Consider the following 19,972-nt stretch of genomic DNA (forward strand, 5'->3'; position numbering starts at 1 on the left):
ATTAAAAGTCAAAATCTCATTCAAAAATTTTATTTGAGTCTAAAATGTCACACAATGGGATTATGAAGTCATAGTAAGAAGTTGAAAATATGACATAAAATACGAAATAATTAGTTAAAGAGCTCAAAACATGATTTAAGATTTTAAATTATGATTCTAAAAGCTCAAAATATTATATGAGAAGTCAAAATTATGAGTTGAAATGCATAACGTACAAAATAAAAAGTCAAAATCCCAATTTTGAGTCCTTATTGTGAGATGCAAAATTGAAAATGTGAAATTAAAACACAAATCTTTTTTTATTTTCCAACATTTCTGACTTCTTATCTAAATATTTTTACTCCTTAATTTTTCAGATTTAATGACTTACCAAGGATTTCTTAAATCATCGAGGATAAGTTGACATTCTTATACCTGAGGAAATCTGCACACTGATAGGCCAGTTATAACAAAAAAATATGATCTTTCAGGCTGGATTTAACTGTTCCACAGGCCGGATTTGGCCCCCAGGCCTTGAGTTTAAAAACCCCTGACCTTGACTTTTTTTTTTTAATGAAATGTTGTTAAGTCTGTAATGTTTGCAATGTGCTTATTTCATGAATGTAACTGCCAGACTTTCTTCATGAACAAAGTTGAATTTAAAAATATGTTTTACTAAATATGTTGAACTGGCCACAGTCCTGCACCGGGTCAGGTACCCAGTGGGTGACCCCCAAAAATGATCAGCAATGGGTAGAAAATATGTTCATGTAATTTCATGGGTACAGGCAAAATTAAATGACGCTTTTGTTCTAAAATATTTCTGGTCTTTGGTTGCTGCAGTAACTTAAAAGGTTGCTTCAGTTTTTCTCTGCAATTTAAAAATAAATTTCCATAAAAGCTGAATTCCAGAAACCCTCATAACTGAAGCCACCTCCGTACAGTCGAGACAAACAGCCTGTAAAATTAAAAAATGAGTATTATTGATCTGTATCATATTCAAGCACACAGGTCATCAATTATTCATGGCGTGTACACTTACTGACCACTTTATTAGGTACACCTTGCTACTGCTGGGTTGGACTCCCTTTACCTGCAGAGCTGCCTTCATTCTACATGGCATAGTTTCAACAAGGTGTTGGAAACATTTCAGAGATTTTTGTCCATATTAACATGATAGAATCACACAGTTGCTGTCCGTTGTTCATCCATGATGTGAATCTCCAGTCCAACCACATCCAAAAGCTGCGCTGTTTGACCGAGACCTGGTGACTTTGGAGGCCGCTGGAGTACAGTGAACTCATCGTCATGTTCAAGAAGCCAGGTTGAGATGAGTTGAGCTTTGTGATATGGTGCATTATCCTGCTGGAAGTAGCCGTCAGAGGATGGTACACTGTGGTCATAAAGGGATGGACATGGTCAGCAGCAATACTGGCGTTTCAATGATGCTCATTTGATACCAAGGGGCCCAAAGAAAGTTTCCCCCCACACCATTATACCACCATCACCATCAGCCTGAACCGTTGACACAACGCAGTTCCTGACTTGCAAAAAAATCTAAATGCACTGTTCCACATTATTATGCACAACAGACTTCTAAAACATTTTATAGGTTGTAAAGAACTGAAAATGGTCATTTGTTGATTTTGCAGAATTAAGAGGTCATATTTACTGAAAGCAAAGCTATTTCAATCAAAACATCTTAACAGGCCAAGTTCTACATGTTAACATAGAAGCCCTTCTTTGACATCACCTTCACAATTCTTGCATCCATTGAACTTGTGAGTTTTTGGAGAGTTTCTGCTTGAATTTCTTTGCAGGATGTCAGAATATCCTCCCAGAGCTGCTGTTTTGATGTGAACTGCCTCCACCCTCATAGATCTTTAGCTTGAGGATGCTCCAAAGGTTTTCAACAGGGTTGAGGTCAGGGGAGGATGGGGGCCACACCATGAGTTTCTCTCCTTTTATGCCCATAGCAGCCAATGACACGGAGGGATTCTTTGCAGCATGAGATGGTGTATTGTCATGTGTGAAGATAATTTTGCTGCAGAAAGCACTGCTCTTCTTTTTGTAACACAGAAGAAAGTGGTCAGTCAGAATCTCTAAATACTTTGCTAAGGTCATTTTCACAACTTTGGGGACCCTAAAGGGGCCTACCAGCTCTCTCCCTATGATTCCAACTCAAAACATGACTCCACTATTCCTTGCTGATGTCTCAGCCTTACTGGGGCATGGTGGCCATCCACCAACCATCCACTACTCCTCCATCTGGACCATCCAGGGTTGCACGGCACTCATCAGTAAACAAGACAGTTTGAAAATGAGTCTTCATGTATTTCTGCGCCCACTGCAGCTGTTTCTGCTGCTGAGTTTAATTGAAAAACACAAAAATGAATGTTCATGACACTTAAATCTAGTTTGCATAATAATTTGGAACACTGTGTATGTTTTAAATGCTTTATACTGCACACAATCCAGGAAACAGAATGCTTGGAGGATTTCACAGTTGACCTTAAATGTGTCAGGAAACGTACACTCAGCCTAATTCTCAGCAGCCCTGCTGTTGTTTTTCCTCTGAAGTAACAGCATCAGCATGGCAGGCTGTACTAAACAAGTGCACGCTATTTCCAAATAGACTTTTGACCTGATTGCCCAATCAAGCTCACAGTCTTCTCTCTGAAGAGTGCTGAACATGTAGAGATTGCAGTCATTCGTCACAGCTAGAGAAGCATGAAGACACCTATAACCTTTGCTGTTTACACTGCATGCCTTTTCAGGGTTGTGAATGCTGGTAAGTTTTACATTATTTCATCGTGCTGCACATTAGAAGTCTATGTTTGCGATTTTACTAATCTCTACTGACTGGAGTGTAAAATTAAATCAGATTGTATTTGTGTCTTCCTTTCTCCTCAGCTCAAGAGATGACTTCAAACCCCTCATCTTCATATTTTATATCTGTTCATTTTGGAGAAAGTGTGACTTTGCCATGCGTCTGTCAGAACAAGGGAATGATGATCTTCTACTGGTATAAGAAGACTTTGGGACAGACATCAGATCTGATGTCTACGTTCTATAGGCATGCTAATGTCACCTTTCACGACCCATTCAAGGACAGTCGTTTCTCTCTGGACACTAAAGACCTGAAATATCATCTGACCATTTCTGAGTTTGGGCCCTCAGATTTAGCAACTTATTTCTGCATAGGGAGCACCTTTAATCTGTTTGAATTTTGTACAGTTATAACAGTTAATGCAAAGAATTTTGATTTGGATATCCGAGCCAATGTTTATCAGTCGGTGTCTGAGCACACTCGGCCAGGACACAACTCATTCCAGACGTGTACAATAAACGCTGCGACCTGTGATGGAGAACACAGTGTTTACTGGTTCAGAAACTCTGAGGAAGCTCATCCAGGACTCATTTACACCCATGGAGGCAGGAATGATCAGTGTGAAAGGGAGCTTCATGTACAAACTCCCACCTGTGTCTACAATTTGCCATTGAGGAGCCTAACTTCTGCTCAGGATGGGACTGACCACAGTGCCGTGGTATCATGTGCACACATACTGCTTGGAGACGGCACTAAGCCAGACTTGAAGGGTATGTTACTCTACATCACAAGTAGTCTCACATGTAAGAAATGATGATATTTGATCTAAGAAATAGAATATATTATAAAAGCAAGAGCACTTGAATGTTGGTTCAAAATTGAATCTGTCTTTGTTTCATAGAAATATCCAGTTTTAGCCAAAGTTACGAGGTGGTTTAAGAATTCTGAGTATGCCATTCCTAGCATTCATTGCCTTTTGAGTCCCCAGGGCATAATATGCTTAAAAGAGGGCCTAATTTCACCCTGACAGCCTAACAGGGTGACAGAAGCTACCACCGTCATGCAGATGATACACAGGTATACTGTATGTGACACCTGGTGACCAAAGCCTTGAAGGTTTATTATGCTTCTGTTTAGAACAGATCAATACCTGGATGAACGAACACTTTTCTAAAATACCAACAAAACAGATTGTTTGGTTCAGGAATAAAGAGGAAAGTGAAACTATGAATAAACATCTTGAATCTGAAGCACCAAAGACAAAAGAAGTCATGGATGGTTTTTGGTGAAATTTTCAGGAAATGTCAGAAATGGCACAAGGAAGAACTGATTAGATTTAAGGAGTGATACGGATCACCGTCAGGATCCAGAAATTTTTTTTTGTAAGGATTCTGTACTATTGGGAGATAGGACTGATGGCGGAGGTCTGCACTCTCCAAGTGCTTTTCTAGTTGTTTTTATTCTCATTATTATGATGATGATGATGATTATTATTATTATCATGATCATTTTCATTATTATTATTATTATTATTATTATTATTATTACTTTTTAAAGTGGCCCTTAAACACCATCATAGTAACAGATAGTTTATACATAGACCTTTAGTCAAAAACAGGCATTTTATCTCAGGATTTGTCACTGAGAACAAATAAAATTAATGTTTAAATTTTCCAAGCGGATCTGGGGGGTGGCTTTTCTTAGATTTGAGTAGAGGGCGCTGTAAGGACAAAGGCTGGAAACCACTGCTTTAGCTGGCTGTGTGATGGCATCAGAGTCTATTAATCAGCATAGCCTACATTTTTAATCACATTAATTATTTGAAAATGTTGAAAGCACTGCAAAAATAGAAATAAAAACTTCCCAAATGCCAAAGGTAAAATAAGCACAAGTCCAAACGGTGCAGGACAGTAACAGCCTGTGTCTTCTCATTTCAGATTCTCATGTTCTGCTGTTCATTCTGGCCTCAGTGTTGGCTGCTACCGTCCTCCTGATCATTTTATCGGCTTTTTCTCTGTATAAGATGAAACACAGATGCTGCTGGTGTACAGGTAGCTATTACTTTTAAAGCTCATGTTATGCACATTGAGGTCATACTGCTAAATAATTAAAGGACTGGCCATTTTGTCTGTCACTACAGCAGATTCAAGCCCAGGTACAACGGTGAGTATCCTCTCTGGAATAATTAAACAAATATAGTAAATGTGTTTTTCTTTCACCAGTTATGTGCTGTATTTTCTTCTTTCACCAGTTATGTGCTGTATTTTCTTCTTTCACCAGTTATGTGCTGTATTTTCTTCTTTCACCAGTTATGTGCTTTATTTTCTTTTTTCACCAGTTATGTCGGGACACAGACGACCTTCAGTACGCTGCCCTGAGTGTTCACAGAGCCAACGGATCCAGAAGACTGAAGGATGAAGATACAGATGATAGTGTTTACTCCTGTGTAAGGCAGTGAAGCTAGGAGGTGTAAAAGACAGACTTCAATACCAGTTGTGTACCACTGTCTGTTTGCTTAGGGAACTTCTACAATCATTAATGACCGTTTTTGCCACAACATAAAAGGTTTTTGTTCCCCTTAAGATAAAGCAGTAAAAGATAGATTTTTGGATGAGGCTAGCTGTGTTTGCTGATGATATGGTGCCATCATGTTAGAGGATGCTAAAGCTAAGATTAACATACATATAGGCTGTAAATGCTGTCATGCATGTTTGATAAGATACATGCTTTCTTTTACCTTAAAGGTTTTCTGAAAATTTAAAGAGTATTTGTAGTAAGTGGCAGAAGCTGCTAAAGCTGCTCGTCTAATCACGTTCATTTGAAGTTCGTTGTTTTATCCAGAGAAACCTGGATCATGAAGGCAGCAGGACCTGTGAATGAAACCTCCAACCTTTTGATCAAAAGGAGAATTCCATCTCCTCCAATCTACTGATCCAGTAATTCCCAACATTTTTTCCTTAGAGCGCCCCCTACTTGAATCTGAGAAAAGCTAAGCCCCCCAGGATGCACTTGGAAAAACTAAACATAATGGTTGTCATTGACAAAATCCCAGCATCGTGCAGGTGTCAGGTGTCCTTGCACCTGTTCTTGCCAACAGATCTATTTATAAACTATCCGTTATTATGACGGTGTATTAGGGCCACTCTAAAGATTTAAACATGAAGAGGATCTGAATTCATACATTTACCAGAACCTAAACTTTGAATTTCTGGGATTATAAAGTCCAGTATAGTTAATTTTGTGGAGGAAATTCAGACCACATGAAGTTGAGGTCAGAGGTGTCAGGTCAGGTATGGGAGCAAATACCGTGTACCTCTTGGTCCTGCACTGCTGCAGCCGCCTGAGTGCCATCATCCAGGCCTGCTCCAGACCCATGCCCCATCTCACCAGGTCCCACTTGGACTAAGATATTTCTGCAAACTGGGGCTATCCAGCCACTGGTTTTGTGTAAGTTTACAAATTTAAATTGCCATGAATTTATGATTTTAAAAACTTAAAGTCCGGCTTCTTTTAAATGCACAGTTTTGTCATTTATTAGGGTGGCCTTAATATGCATTATGTTTCTTAAAGTAACAGTATATATTAATAGTTATAGTATAATCAAGTACAGTATATAAACACCTGAGATCTTGTGTGACCCCCTAGGGGTGCCCAAACCCCAGGTTGTGAACCAACATTCTTATCAAACATCCACAGAGACAAAAATCCCTTCTGACTGCACAAGAACCTTACATTTATAATAAATGAGCACTGAGGAGAAGCAGCAAGGCTACATTTAGGAAATCTGCTGCTTAAGAGTACAAAAAGACAAATTAAATTCTACTGGATGTTTGCAGTAATAAAAAATAGTAATAAAATCCTGTTCAACTAAAAATAGAGTATGTAATCTGATCATAATAAGTCCAGCTCTATTGCTTCACATTATAATACACACATTCACTCCAGGTCTGGTCCCTCTGTGGTCTGGATCTGTCGGTCAAAGCGGCATAGAGGTTGAACTTGTGTTGGAAACCCTTGCAGCATAGAGCATGATACATGTTATTATTTCACTCTTGACACACAGTATAGGCAGTAAATGGTGATTTCCTGTGGTAAAAGTGTGAATAAAGCATTTATAATGATCAGTTTTGAGTCACCTCTGCTTTCACAGCAGACTGAGCTGGAGTGGTTTCCTGAGACTCTTGTCCTGAAACAAGAAAAACAGAGTTATTAATTCAAGTCCAGTCCAGTAAAAAGAAAATACAATAAATGTTCCAGCTACCTGTAGATCGGCTGCTGTTTCTCTTTTTCTTTTTCACGGATCATCGTAACATTAAAACAAGTCAAATATTATTACAGGTATGACATTTTTTTAAAGAATAACCCCACCCACCTAATGTTACAATGATATAAAATCACTGAGCAGTTCATCTCAGTACAGTCTGACAGCTGAAGTCACTGCCTTCATTGAAGATAACAGCTAGCTCTATGCTTCATCTAATATTTTTTATTTCATTATATTAATTTTTTATCTATAAATTTGACTTTTAATCACATAATTTTGAGTTTTTATTTCAGAATTTTGACTTTCATTACAAAATGTCACCATTTAATCTGATTATTTTAACTTCTAATTTCATAATTATGACTTCCTTATTTTTATTTGACTTTAAAAAATTATTTTTTATAATATTAATTTTTTATCTATAAGTTCTTTACAGGATTCTTCTTGTTTTTTTTTCTTTTTTTTTTTTTTTTAGAATTGCCTAGTTTTCACATTTTTCTTTTCTAAGTGGCAGAAATGGGCTTCCATACCTACGAATCAGAGACTTCTGGTTGATTTTTACATGCACCAACCAAACACTGTCACACCCCTGCTTTTACTGATGCATCGCTGGTGCAACCCAAAGTTTTATTCAGGCCAGAAAACAATATGTACGGATAAGGAGAAAATAATTTTAAAGTTTTCTGACCTTTAATCTCCAGCTTGGTCCCGTTTCCAAACAGTATGTGTCCACATGAGACCACAGCGCAGTAGTAGGTCCCAGCATGAGAAAGATTCAGGCTCCTCATGGCCAAGTTGTAGACACAAGTGTGAGTGTGTGAGTGAGGGTTCCTCTCACACTGATCATTCCTGCCTCCATGGGTGTAAATGAGTCCTGGATGAGCTTCCTCAGAGTTTCTGAACCAGTAAACACTGTGTTCTCCATCACAGGTCCCAGTGTGGACTGTGCAGTTCAGAGTCACAGAGCCTCCTGGTTTTACTGAGTCGGACATTGGCTGCAGGATGAAAAGCATGCTGCTAGAATCTGAAAACACAGTTTAATGCAAAACTGAACGTGCATGAACGTAGTGATTGTATTGTGAATTATGCACCTTATAAACACGATGCAACATACCTCTTAAAACCAAGAATATTCCTTACCTAAATATAGTGAGATGATGATTGTCCACAGTAATACATTGCTGAATCTGAGTCCTGCACTCCAGATATGATCAGATGATAGAATCCTTCTCCAGTCTGAACCGAAAACCATTTGTTGTCTTTAAACTGGTTGTGGAATTTGGTAGAAGTTTGTTTGAGTTTATAGATAGTTGATTTGTATGTATAAGACATGCAGAATAAAGATTGTTAAATTTTTATATCTATTTATAGCTTTTTAGTACCATCCTATAATACCTATAATCCAATTTTAACATTTGAATAATGTAAACAGTAACTCACAGGCTGTACAGAGTAAAACACAGAGCAGATAAATCTTGAGCATCCTTCTTCCTGTTGATGGTTCTTCTACTAAAGAGGTTATGAATAAAATCTGCACCACTAGCAGAAAAATACCTGAGCCTGACCCCGATAGGTGGCTTTACTGTGTCACTTCTCAAACCAAAGGAAGTGAAAAGTGATGTGCTTTCAGTTATTTCTGTCTCTGCCTCTTCAGTTTTATTGTGGCTAAACTTTTTCAATCTAGTGTGTCAGTAAAAGGACTTTCAGGCATTTAAAAAGGGGAAACCTGCTAACACACCTGATTTGAGAGTGAGTCTCCAGATGGTACGTCACTCCTGATTGGTCATTCCCAGTGGTAGGTAATAACAACGCTCTCAGTACAGTTCATTTCCTTTCTTTTGTTAAAAAAAAACATCCAGTTCAGATTAAACTGATTAATGGCAGAGTCTGTAAGACCCTGCATCCTCATATGAGGACTTTACATGCTGTCCTTTATACCAGTGGTTTTCAACTGGTCCGGCCTCAGGACCCACCAGATCACCAAACAATTTTCCAAAAGAATTTCACCAACAAGTGTTTGGTCACTTGAATATGTTGCAGTTTGGAGAGTGAGCAAACCAAAACACCTGATATAAAAAAAGAAAAAGGACAAAACTGACAAATTTTATACCCTCTTACCCCACCATTATGTGTAATTTTTTTTTACAATTTTCAAGAGAACATGTGAAATTACTACAATATCAAGGGAAAAAGAGTCATTTGTTGCAAGAAGAGTAGATAAATTAGTTGAAATATTGCTCAAACATTTAAATTTACTCAATTTCACTGTAAAACAGGATAAAATAAAAGGTATCAGTGCATGTCCAAAGAGGACTTAACCCTTTAAAGCCAACTGTATCATATTTGATATGCACTTTTTTGATACCTCTATCTAATCAATATGATAAACAATTTCCTAAAACAACTTTTGTATATAATCATAAAAATGATAAAAATGGCTTCCAGTGGATTATCCATTTCAAACAATTCCTTAATGTATCAACTGTGGTACAAAAATGTATATGTGAAATTGTATGGCCTTGTTTCTTTTTCTGGATTTCAGTTAAATAAACATCTCATTTCCATATTTCCAAAAAAAAAAAAAAAAAAAAAAAAAAAAAAAATTCTGGCTATTATTTGAGGTATCAGGCTTTAAAGGGTTAAGGACTTATACCACAATTATTTTTTTTCAGACACTGAGTCGCCACCCACAGAAAACTGCTCCTCGACCAACTTTTGGGTCTTGACCCATCGCTTGAGAACCACTGTTTAATACAACATGGTAATGATTTCTACTGTATGAATTTTTGAGATTATTGTTGATTAAAAATGAAGTAATTGGGAGAAAAATGGGAGAATTGCTGATGAATTTTCTCAGACATTTCCTGGATATTTTGATGGTATAACTTGGAATTTTTCAAGTGTTTTCATTGAAACACTTGAAAAATAATGTGATTAAATTTTTGAGTATTTTCATGGGAATTTAGGACATTTTTTGGATGTTTGGAAGAGTTTGGATATGTTCATGCATTTTTGTGTGAATTTGTGAAATGTGTTTGTAATTTCTGGGAGATTTTAATTTGATTTGTGGGGGAGTTTGCTTTGAAAATTTTAGCTATTCTCAAGGAAACTTTGTTTTTTTTTCAAGAGTGCCTGGATGCAGCAGAGGACCTCCACTTCACGCCAGAAGTCGGAAAATCGCCGCCGCATATCTCATCTTCTAACACCGGAGGTTGCTTGAACTGAACGTCTTCTTTGTTGTTTTCTCTGTGTGTCATGGCGGTGAGTCCACCACATAAGGAAAAACAAGTAGACAAAAAATATGTGAGTTTTCAGACTAACAAGCACAGCAATTACATAAAATTAATTTTAATAACTTGATTTATGTTTCAAATTCACATATCACTGAGCACAGACGTAATATCTGATGGGAGATTGGCTGGCTGGACCACCACCATGCTGCCAGCGGCAAGTCGCTAAATCATTCAATACAGTGGACGAGGTCTGTGCACGTTTTCAGATTAAAAAGCTCAAACGACAAGATTACATGGATTTTTTCGAATCATTTATAATAAATGATCGATATTAAAATTATAATTGATGGTGAAACATGAAAGCAGAATCCATTGTCTTGTATTTTCTGAAATGAAAAGATGTACTCAATGATTTAAAATAAAATAATTTTATAAATAATACAGTTTCATATATGTATAGATACGTACTTTTATCTTGAATTTATTTGATCTTTTTATTCTGAAAACTTACACAGTCCTTGTCTACTGTAATGATGTAGCGGACTTGACTCTGGCAACTCTGACGTTAGTGTCCAGCCAGCCAGCCAATCTCCTGTCACATATTATGACTGTACAAAGTGATACTTGAATTTGGATCATAAATCGATGTATTAAAATTAATGTTATGTAATTGCGGTGCTTGTTAGTCTGAAAACTTATGTATTTTTCATCTACTTGTTTTTCCTTATGTGGAGGACTTTCCTCTATTAACATGGCGGCAACACACGGAGAAAACAACAAAGAAGACGTTCGGTTCACGTGACTTCTGGTGTTAGAAGACGAGATATGGTGGCGCTTGTCTGGTCTGACTTCTGGTGTGAAGTGAAAGTCCTCTGCTGCATCCAGGTCCCTCTCTTTTTTTTCAGTTTCAGGAATTGGGAGATGGGGTGTCCTCTGAGAAGTCTATAATTGTATGGACATTTTGGGGGTGTTCCATTATCTTCAAATAATTTGGGGAAATACAGTGCTTAACAAATTTATTAGACCACCTGTCGTATTCGTCTCAGGGACCATCCAGCATCATGAAGTGCTTTAATGCGGACTCTTTCATTTTCAGTCAGCTCTCCACGTTTTACCATTTTGAACAGGAATGAGGAATTTCAAACTGAATTCACCTTTTTATACCCAAATTTGAGCTGGCTCACTGGGCTTCTCTGAGAAGTCAGAAATGAATCAAGCATAACATTCAACCACTAAAACTAATTTTTCTCTTAAGGAATGCAAGAAAATAACTATAACTTGACATATTAATCAAGAAATAATAATAATGTGTCTTACTATTTTTTCAGTTTTTTTTGTTTGTTTGTTTTTTTAAATCAGTTAATTTGAAAATTGATGGATAACAATAAAAATTATATTTTAGCATTAAAAATATCATTTGGGTTAAAGAGCTTCTACATATTGGTGTTTTAACCATTGCAGAAACATAAAAAAATGTTTTTGGTAATTCCCAATGCTGTTAATTTAGGGCAGCTGTGGCATAAACCTTACTTTGGTTAGGGTTAGGGTGGTCTAATACATTTGTTAAGCACTGTATATGTTGGTAAGTTTTGGGGAATTTGCTCTTCTGATTCTTTTTGCACTTCTCCTCCTCCTCCTCCTTCACAGCCCTCAGAAAAAAAATTCTTCATTTTGCCTGCTTTACTCTCCTCATCATCCGCTGCTCTCTGTCGTTTCTTCATCTTGCTCTCTATCCCTGCTTTGTTCTCTATTCTCCACACCTTTTTTCTCTCAATCTTCTACAAGGACTCTCTGCAATCATTAAGTCTACAGCCCCTGACTCAATAATGGAGAAGAAAAAAGCAATTATTTTTCTTTTTTGATGTGCTATCAATCCAAAACCTTTCAAAACTGTCCATAGAAACATGTTGCTAACCCTACCTCACTCTCACTCTCTGAAAACTGTCAGTCGCAGTCTTCAGCACCACGGACAGCTCCACTTCTACTCTCATTTAGCCTAAATACTTTAAACCGACTTTAAACAGCAATGAATCTTCCTACACACATAGTTATATCACTTTAACAAGATGTGTTAAAGAGTCTTGTTGTTGTTCGTACGAAGGATCTCCTGAACCTCTCTATTCTTCAGCACAGTGAGAGAAACCTGCTGCTCCTCCTCCTCTGCCCGGGGGGAAGACTGTGGAGAGGGTGTCTGCTAAAGTCCATTATAGCCTTCAGTCTGCACAGTGTGGCTCTCTCCACCACAGGTTTTTAAAGTGTCAAGCCTCCTGCTGAGAACCGTGCCAGCTTTTTTAACCATTCTGTCCAGCCTCTTGGCGTTTTTATCAGTCAGGCTGCCTCCCCAACAAACTGCAGCATAGAACATGGTGCTGGCCACCACAGTATGGTGAAACAAGGACAGCATTTCCCTGCACACATCGAAGGACCTCAGCCCACACAGGAAGAAGAGGTGGCTCTGCCCGTCTTATAGAGCAGGTCTGTTTTCTGGGTCCAGTCCAGCTAACAGCACCCCCAGGTATTTACAGCTGTGCACCTGGGGCGTTTTTGGGCTCGTCTGTTGCAGACCTCTACAATGCAGCAACCTCTACTGTGGGGTGGGTGGTGAAGTGCATTACCCAAAACTAGAATGAGGCACTCAAGGACATATATTTTTTGCTCACTGTCAGAGGTTAAAGGTCACATATTATACAAATTACACTTTTTCAGTATTTTCTAACAAAATGTGTGCCCTTGGCCTGTCCACAATGCCCCCTCTCTCTTTCTCCAGCTTTCAGAAATTGTGTGCTGAAACAAGCCGTTGTCAGATTTTCCCCTCATGATGTCGTGTTGGGAGTTAGCCCTGCCCCCAGGTTCGATTGTCCCTCCCTGCGTGGAAGAAAGTTCCGCCCTCCTCTCCTGATCCCCAGCTGGCAGCTGAGAGGAGGATCAGGATCACTAAAGCGGAAGTACATTAAATACATCTATTCTAAAACAGTAGCTAACGATAGATGCTAACAAAGAATGACAGTTGTTTTGATATGAATTCACCTTGAATTTGTAAATATCAATAAATTTATTGCTATCACATGTTCACACTGTTTGCACTGTAAGCTGTAGATAAGTAAATAAGGTGGATACCACATTATTCCTGGGGGTTCTACTGTAGATATGAATGTGGGTGGAACTTCCTGTCCAGTAACAATAATAGCATAAACGCGATTCTCACAAGGGCCTACTAAAGTGATTTAGCATCAACAGTGGTTGTTCTGAAATAAACATTTGCAATAAATACTGCTTCATTTTTGTCAAATCAATATGAGCTGAAAGTTTTAAATAATATTTTCTGTAAAGTACCTGTCAGTACCTGTTGCTTCGTTGCTGGTAACACTAACATGACAAAGTCAAATTTTTGGATTGTCTGGTTTTATGAATACAATTCCCACATTTTAAGAGGGATTAGTTTGTAAAATAAGAATTTCAGCAACCCCACAAACTAGAAGTTTATCTGAACTCCTTTAAACTCCTTTAACAAAACATGATCGTCTCTTTCTATACTGATATGAAGCTAATAAAGTTAGCTAAATATGCTTGTCTAGGTTATCTGAGGTAATGTCATCACTTTGTGCTCTCTAGTAGAGGGCGGAGAAATAACGTTTTCCTGTTTGAGGTGAAGCAGTCGAAGTTTATATATTTAGGTATCCAGATTGCTCTAATAATCACTTTCAGCGTATCGTTTCTATGCAAAGTCCCATTTTGATAGCACAGACCGAAAGTTGCTCATATATTTCACGCAAAGATGCAATTAGTTTTTTTCTTCAGGCAATGCTTTACAAAAAAAAAAAAAAAAAAAGACAAGCTTATTTCCGCCACAATATTTCTCTGTGTGTCTGAAGACAGACTATACCAGTGGTACTCAACCTCAACTTTAAAATCCTTTAGCGATAGCCACAATCCACCACCGGGGATGTACAGTATTTCACACAGATCAGTTGATTTATAGTTGAAATAAAATCAAACAGTGAGGTGGTGGGTTATTGTGTGGTTACATAGCACGCAATAGGCCTCAGAAAAATGTCTAGATAGTGTCAGAAGAAAGGATATGTTACTGATAATTAGCATTTGTTCTTTATTTTTGTAAGTTTCACCTGGCCTAAAGACTTCCATACTTTAGCTAAAAGGGGAGGGCCTCCATATTGGTCTTTGCCCTGCCTCACACCTGTAGCTCTTCCAGACACATCCTTCCACCCTGCGTCATTTTCTTTGGTTTCCTGTTTCTGATCTTTTGACAGTATTTATTATCAGTAGGACATTAAAGATCAAATAAAACACCCACATTTAGACAAGTTTCACTTTGATATTACATTGTCTCAACATGTGATCTGTGTGTGTGAGGCTCACTATGATGATGTGTATTGCAGTGATCATTATAAAAGTGTGGGAGAGCATCAGCAGGAAGTGACTGAAGAAAGCTGCTAAAGGCGAGGGCATAAGAAGCTTCAGTTTGAACACAAGACAGCACGCCTCCATGAATAAACTTACTGAAGAGCTGCACCAGCAGCAGACTTCCTCCTATGCATGTTCCACTGATGTCCACAGATGTGTGTGGACAGAGAATGGTCACTGACCATGATGCAAGTGGCATGCAAACGCCCTGTGCAAAATCAAAGCTTTATATTTAAGGCTGAAATACCCAATTATCATCAATCTTTATTTGGCTCTTAATTATAAAAAAGTACAGTACATACAAGATCTGCTCATAAAAAGAAATCTATTACAGCAAAATCATCCAAAACTCATGTAAATATTTTTTAACACATGGTAAGGACAGAGGCTGTTAAATCTTCTCATCAGCACTAATCACATTTGTTTACACCCACTGTGTAACCCAGAGACCCTTTGGACACGTAGACCAGTGAAGCTGGGAATTAAACCACCAAGCTTTTAATAAAAATGCTTCCAACTCTGCTGACAATCTGATCAAACTTTCAAAGGTACATGACCTCTTATGTGACTGCACAAAATCAAACTTTTAATTCTAAATAAATTAATAGTAAGGAGAAAAAATGAGGCGACATTTTGGAAATGTGCTGCACAAAGCTTTGATTTTGGCAGCACAGAAGCTACAAGACACTGTTGGAAATTCTAAAAGAGCTGTGATAAAATCCCGTCTCACTAAATGTTCTATTTCTTCACACTATAATACACACATTCACTCCAGGTTTGGTCCCTCTGTGGCCTCGATCTGTCCGTTAAGTTGGCACCCAAAGCGGCATAGTAGAGGTTGAGTTTGGTTTGGTAACCCTAGCAACAGACATAATAATACACGTTAGATGATGAATTCTTTGATTAAAGTGTGTATAAATATTGATTCAGTGCTAATCACCTCTGCAGTCATGGTGGATGGAACGGCTGCTCCAGGCTTCAGCTCTGAAAGGGAAGATGCATGATGTTTTTTTTTTTTTTTTTTTAATTCAATTCCAGTCCAGTGGACATAAAATAAAATAAAAGGATCTCTAGTTACTGTTGGATTGGCTGCTGTTTCTCTTTTTCATCATGCACAATGCAAAAGTCAGCAAAACAGCCAGGATGGTGGTGCAGGCCAAAGCTCCACTCATCAGTTTCCCCTCATCTGTTGAAAGTCAGACATCAGTGAACCAGATAAGCAGAAGTCATGACACATCGACGTGAGACTGCAGCAGCTGCAGACTGAACCCACGATCAACCCACTGAGCCACAGCTGCTCCGCAGAGGTCACAGTTTGGTTCACTTTGTGGTCGTGGTTTGGTAGAGGTTCGGTTCAGCAGCTTTAAAGCAGCAGGAAGTCCCAGACTTATTTCTAGGTGTCTCTTATTTCTTATTTTATGTGGTGGTAGAAACAACCACAGTTTGTTCATGTTACAGTTTAAAACTGTAGTTGGTACAGACTGTAGTGTATGAATGTTTATTTAAAAAAGGGCAAAATAAAAAAAATTCAAGTAAGAAAAGCAACACAGAAATGATTAAAATTCCCTAATTTAAGTTATGAAACAAGCACAGCAGTAAAAAAGGAAACCAATATGTGCATCCCAAAACAAAGTACTATGTCTATAATTTATAAAGTGTGCAGTCACATGACTTACACACTCCATTACACCTGCAGAGGTTATAAACATTCACACCATCTACCAACATGGATCTTGACCCAGCAGGTCTTCTGTGAACCTTGTAGGGCTGTTGTCAGTGGTTTTACATGAAAAATAAAAAAAATAAGAGTTCTATTTGGACTGATTTCTGAATGTTTCTGGGAAAAATCCTGGATAAAATCAATAAAACCAAATGTGAAAATTCCCAAACACTTCTTATGAAAATTCCAGTTTGGGTAAACTGACAACAACAATTCTATAATAATTCAGGCTAAAATATGCATCTATTTATGCATATGCATCTATTTTAGTTCTTGTGCTGTCAAATGCTTAAACAAAGGAACTTAAAGAGCCTTAGACTAACTTCCACTGAAAACAGAAACACATCCACTCCATGTCCACAAGTAGACATGTGAAAATCTCCTTGAAAAATAGATTGAAATCTTGTTTTTTATGCCTTTTTTAAAAAACATGGCAAAAAATCCTGACTGAGGATTTCATAAATCATAATCATTTGGACCTTATTTGATCAAACACATACCTTAAACTGTCCCTTTGTTTCCATTTGTCATACGTCATAATCTTTCTTACATCTAAAAGAGCAGGCCAGCTTCCAAACAGGAAGTCAGTAACCCATAGTTTAAGAGAGTAGAAAAAATGTAAAGTAGTTTGAATGCAAAATAGCTGAATTTTAAAATTAGATTTAGAAAAAAAGGTTGCAATGAATTAATGTGAAATTTTAACCTTTCCACAGTATAACTGAAGCCTTCCTCCTCTGCCGTCATAAATCCTCCTGTAGACTAAAATAAATGTCATTTCTTTGTTCCTCTCTGGTGTAACACCCTGAGGTTGTTTTTAAAAACAGAGCAGGGAGGTTGAGTGGAGGGACAACAGGTCAGCAGGTCTCTAGATCAACGTTCTCTTCTGTGGTTTAAGAAAAAAAAAAAAAAAACTACATCTGCTGTTCTTTGACAGCTAGAAGACTGCTCACACTCACAACCATTAATATGAGGCATGCTTTGGAATAAATGTGTTTTATTCCGCCTTTTTTCAGCTCTATTTATCTCATCATTAAAATCAGGCCATGTTATTCATTTCTGTGTTGTTTTTTAATTATTTTTGCCTTTTTTGTCTAAAGACTGTACCGACTTTGAGAGGTATTCTTAAACAGACAGGGGGATCAAACTGTCACTAAAAATACTCAGTCAGATAAACTTAGAGATACGTATGAAGCCCGTTTCCACCACTGATAAAAGAAAAATGTGAAAGTTAGGCAAGTCTAAAAAATTAAAGAGAATCCAAAGTGGAAAAAATGAGATAAAAGTTCAAATTATGAAATTAAAAATGATTTTATAATTTTGACATTTTATCTCATAATTTTAATGTTTTATCTCATGGGTTCAACTTTTTATCGCATAATTTTGACTTTGTATTTCATAATTTAAACTTTATCTTACATTTTTTAATTTTTATCTTATAATCATGACTTTTATCTTATAATTGTGACCTTTCCTTTTCTTAACATAAGTTTTTACGCAAATTGTTTAAGTTAAGGAATTCTAAAAAAAAAAAAAAAAAAAGAAAGAAAATCCTAAATCAAAATAATGAGATAGAAAGTCAAAATTATGTCTAAAAAATTATTCTGATAATTTGACATTTTATTTCATAATTTTAACTTTTTATGTCATAAGTTTGACTTCTATCTCATAAGTTTGACTTTTTATTTAATAATTATGACTTTTTATTTCATAATTTTAATTTTTTATCTGAGTTGGACTTCTATGTCATAAGTTTGAGTTTTTATCTCATCATTTTAACTTTTTATTTCATAATTATGACTTGTTATTTATTATTTTAATTTTATATCCAAAAGTTTGACTTTTATATCTCATAATTTTGAAGTTTTATTTCATAGTTTTTACTTTTTATTTTACAATTTTGACTTTCATCTCATAATTTTGACTTGTTATCTCATAATTACGACTCTTCACAGGATGCCTCTTTTTTGTTGCTTTTTGGTTTTTTTTGTTTTTTTGTTTGTGTGTTTGTTTGTTTTTTAGAATTGCCTAACTTTCACATTATTCTTTTCTATGTGGCAGAAATGGGCTTCCATACCTACGAATCAGAGACTTCTGGTTGATTTTTACATGCACCAACCAAACCGTTACACCCCTGCTTTTATTGATGCATCGCTGGTGCAACCCAAAGTTTTATGCAGGCCAGAAAACAATATGTAAGGATAAGGAAAAAATAGTTTCAAAGTTTTCTGACCTTTAATCTCCAACCTGGTCCCGTTTCCAAACAGTATGTGTCCACATGAGACCACAGCGCAGTAGTAGGTCCCAGCATGAGAAAGATTCAGGCTCCTCATGGCCAAGTTGTAGACACAGGTGTGAGTGTGTGAGTGAGGGTTCCTCTCACACTGATCATTCCTGCCTCCATGGGTGTAAATGAGTCCTGGATGAGCTTCCTCAGAGTTTCTGAACCAGTAAACACTGTGTTCTCCATCACAGGTCCCAGTGTGGACTGTGCAGTTCAGAGTCACAGAGCCTCCTGGTTTTACTGAGTCGGACGCCGGCTGCAGGATGAAAGACGTGTTGCGAGAATCTGAAAACACGTTAGAGAGAAAAATTAAAATGTGCATGAATGTAGTAGCTGCATATGTGCAGTAGAAAACACTTTGCAAAGCACCTCTTAAAACCAAGAATATGCCCTCATAGAACTCAGTGATGGTGATGCTGGTTTGTCCGCAGTAGTACATCGCTGAGTCTGAGCTCTGCACATAAGAGATGGTCAGATGATAGAATCCTCTTCCTGTCTGGACTGAGAAGCGTTTGGTGGCCTTAAACTGGTTGTGGAAGCTGTTAACATCAGGTATGTGAGTATAGATGGAGGAGATTATCTGGGGTTGCCCTCCTGCCATCTGCTTGTACCAAGACAGGTATTTGGCACTGGAGGTAAAGAAACACTCTAAGGTCACATTTTGTCCGTGGTCAGCGTACAGCAGAGCACCATCTGCAGGAAACACAGAGCAGTTAAAGACCAAACAATGTTATTCATGAATTTAGAGCATAATGCAGCTACTTACAGGCTGTACAGAGACAAAGACAGAGCAGATAAAAACTGAGCATCCTTCTCTCTCTGCTGTTCACACTTCGATGGCATTTGACTAATGTGGGTCATAAACATCTGCAGCATTGGCGGAAAGAATCTGACCCAGATAGGAGTTTCTTGTGTCACTGCTCACACGAAAGGAAGTCAGAGGTCATGAGGTCCAAGGTGGTTAAAGGCTCTTTTTTAAATCATTAGTGCTAGTAAAGGGAGGCTTTAGAAATCCACTCAAACTTTCACATTACAGCAAGTCTTTTATCACACAGGATTACTTTGGCACCTCGGCTAAATTATAAACTCTGACGTCAGAGTTTGATGTGTTTACACAGGATGAGCAACATCTGAGCCACACTCAAATTCACTGACATTTCCAACAGAAAACATGGAGGTGCCGATGAGAGCAGAGAGACTGATGCATGGTGCTCTCTTCTTTTTAAACTCCATTAAAAAGTAG

The 19,972-nt window shown here is 37.5% G+C and overlaps 2 protein-coding genes and 1 gene segment (V, D, J or C); 1 reads left to right on the top strand and 2 right to left on the bottom strand.

Moving 5' to 3' along the window:
- The first annotated feature begins 2,646 nt into the window (after positions 1-2,646).
- On the top strand, positions 2,647-6,714 carry LOC121504602. Its single transcript, XM_041779526.1, has 5 exons — positions 2,647-2,770; positions 2,893-3,579; positions 4,747-4,860; positions 4,950-4,972; positions 5,148-6,714. Exons 1-5 carry the CDS (start codon positions 2,710-2,712, stop codon positions 5,265-5,267), a joined length of 1,005 nt encoding a protein of 334 aa, XP_041635460.1. The 5' UTR covers positions 2,647-2,709; the 3' UTR covers positions 5,268-6,714.
- A 1-nt stretch (position 6,715) lies between these two features.
- LOC121504605 lies at positions 6,716-8,465 on the bottom strand. The segment is given in 2 exon segments: positions 6,716-6,995; positions 7,762-8,465. Coding segments are annotated over 2 exon segments (390 nt in total).
- A 6,552-nt stretch (positions 8,466-15,017) lies between these two features.
- Positions 15,018-19,545, bottom strand: LOC121504693. Its single transcript, XM_041779707.1, has 6 exons — positions 19,496-19,545; positions 19,099-19,422; positions 18,679-19,014; positions 15,807-15,914; positions 15,669-15,712; positions 15,018-15,586 (listed from the first exon to the last, which is right to left on the bottom strand). Exons 1-6 carry the CDS (start codon positions 19,536-19,538, stop codon positions 15,467-15,469), a joined length of 975 nt encoding a protein of 324 aa, XP_041635641.1. The 5' UTR covers positions 19,539-19,545; the 3' UTR covers positions 15,018-15,466.
- Between the last annotated feature and the right edge of the window lie 427 nt (positions 19,546-19,972).

The sequence above is a fragment of the Cheilinus undulatus genome, linkage group 22 (genome assembly GCF_018320785.1).
Source record: "Cheilinus undulatus linkage group 22, ASM1832078v1, whole genome shotgun sequence".
Lineage (NCBI taxonomy): Eukaryota > Metazoa > Chordata > Actinopteri > Labriformes > Labridae > Cheilinus > Cheilinus undulatus.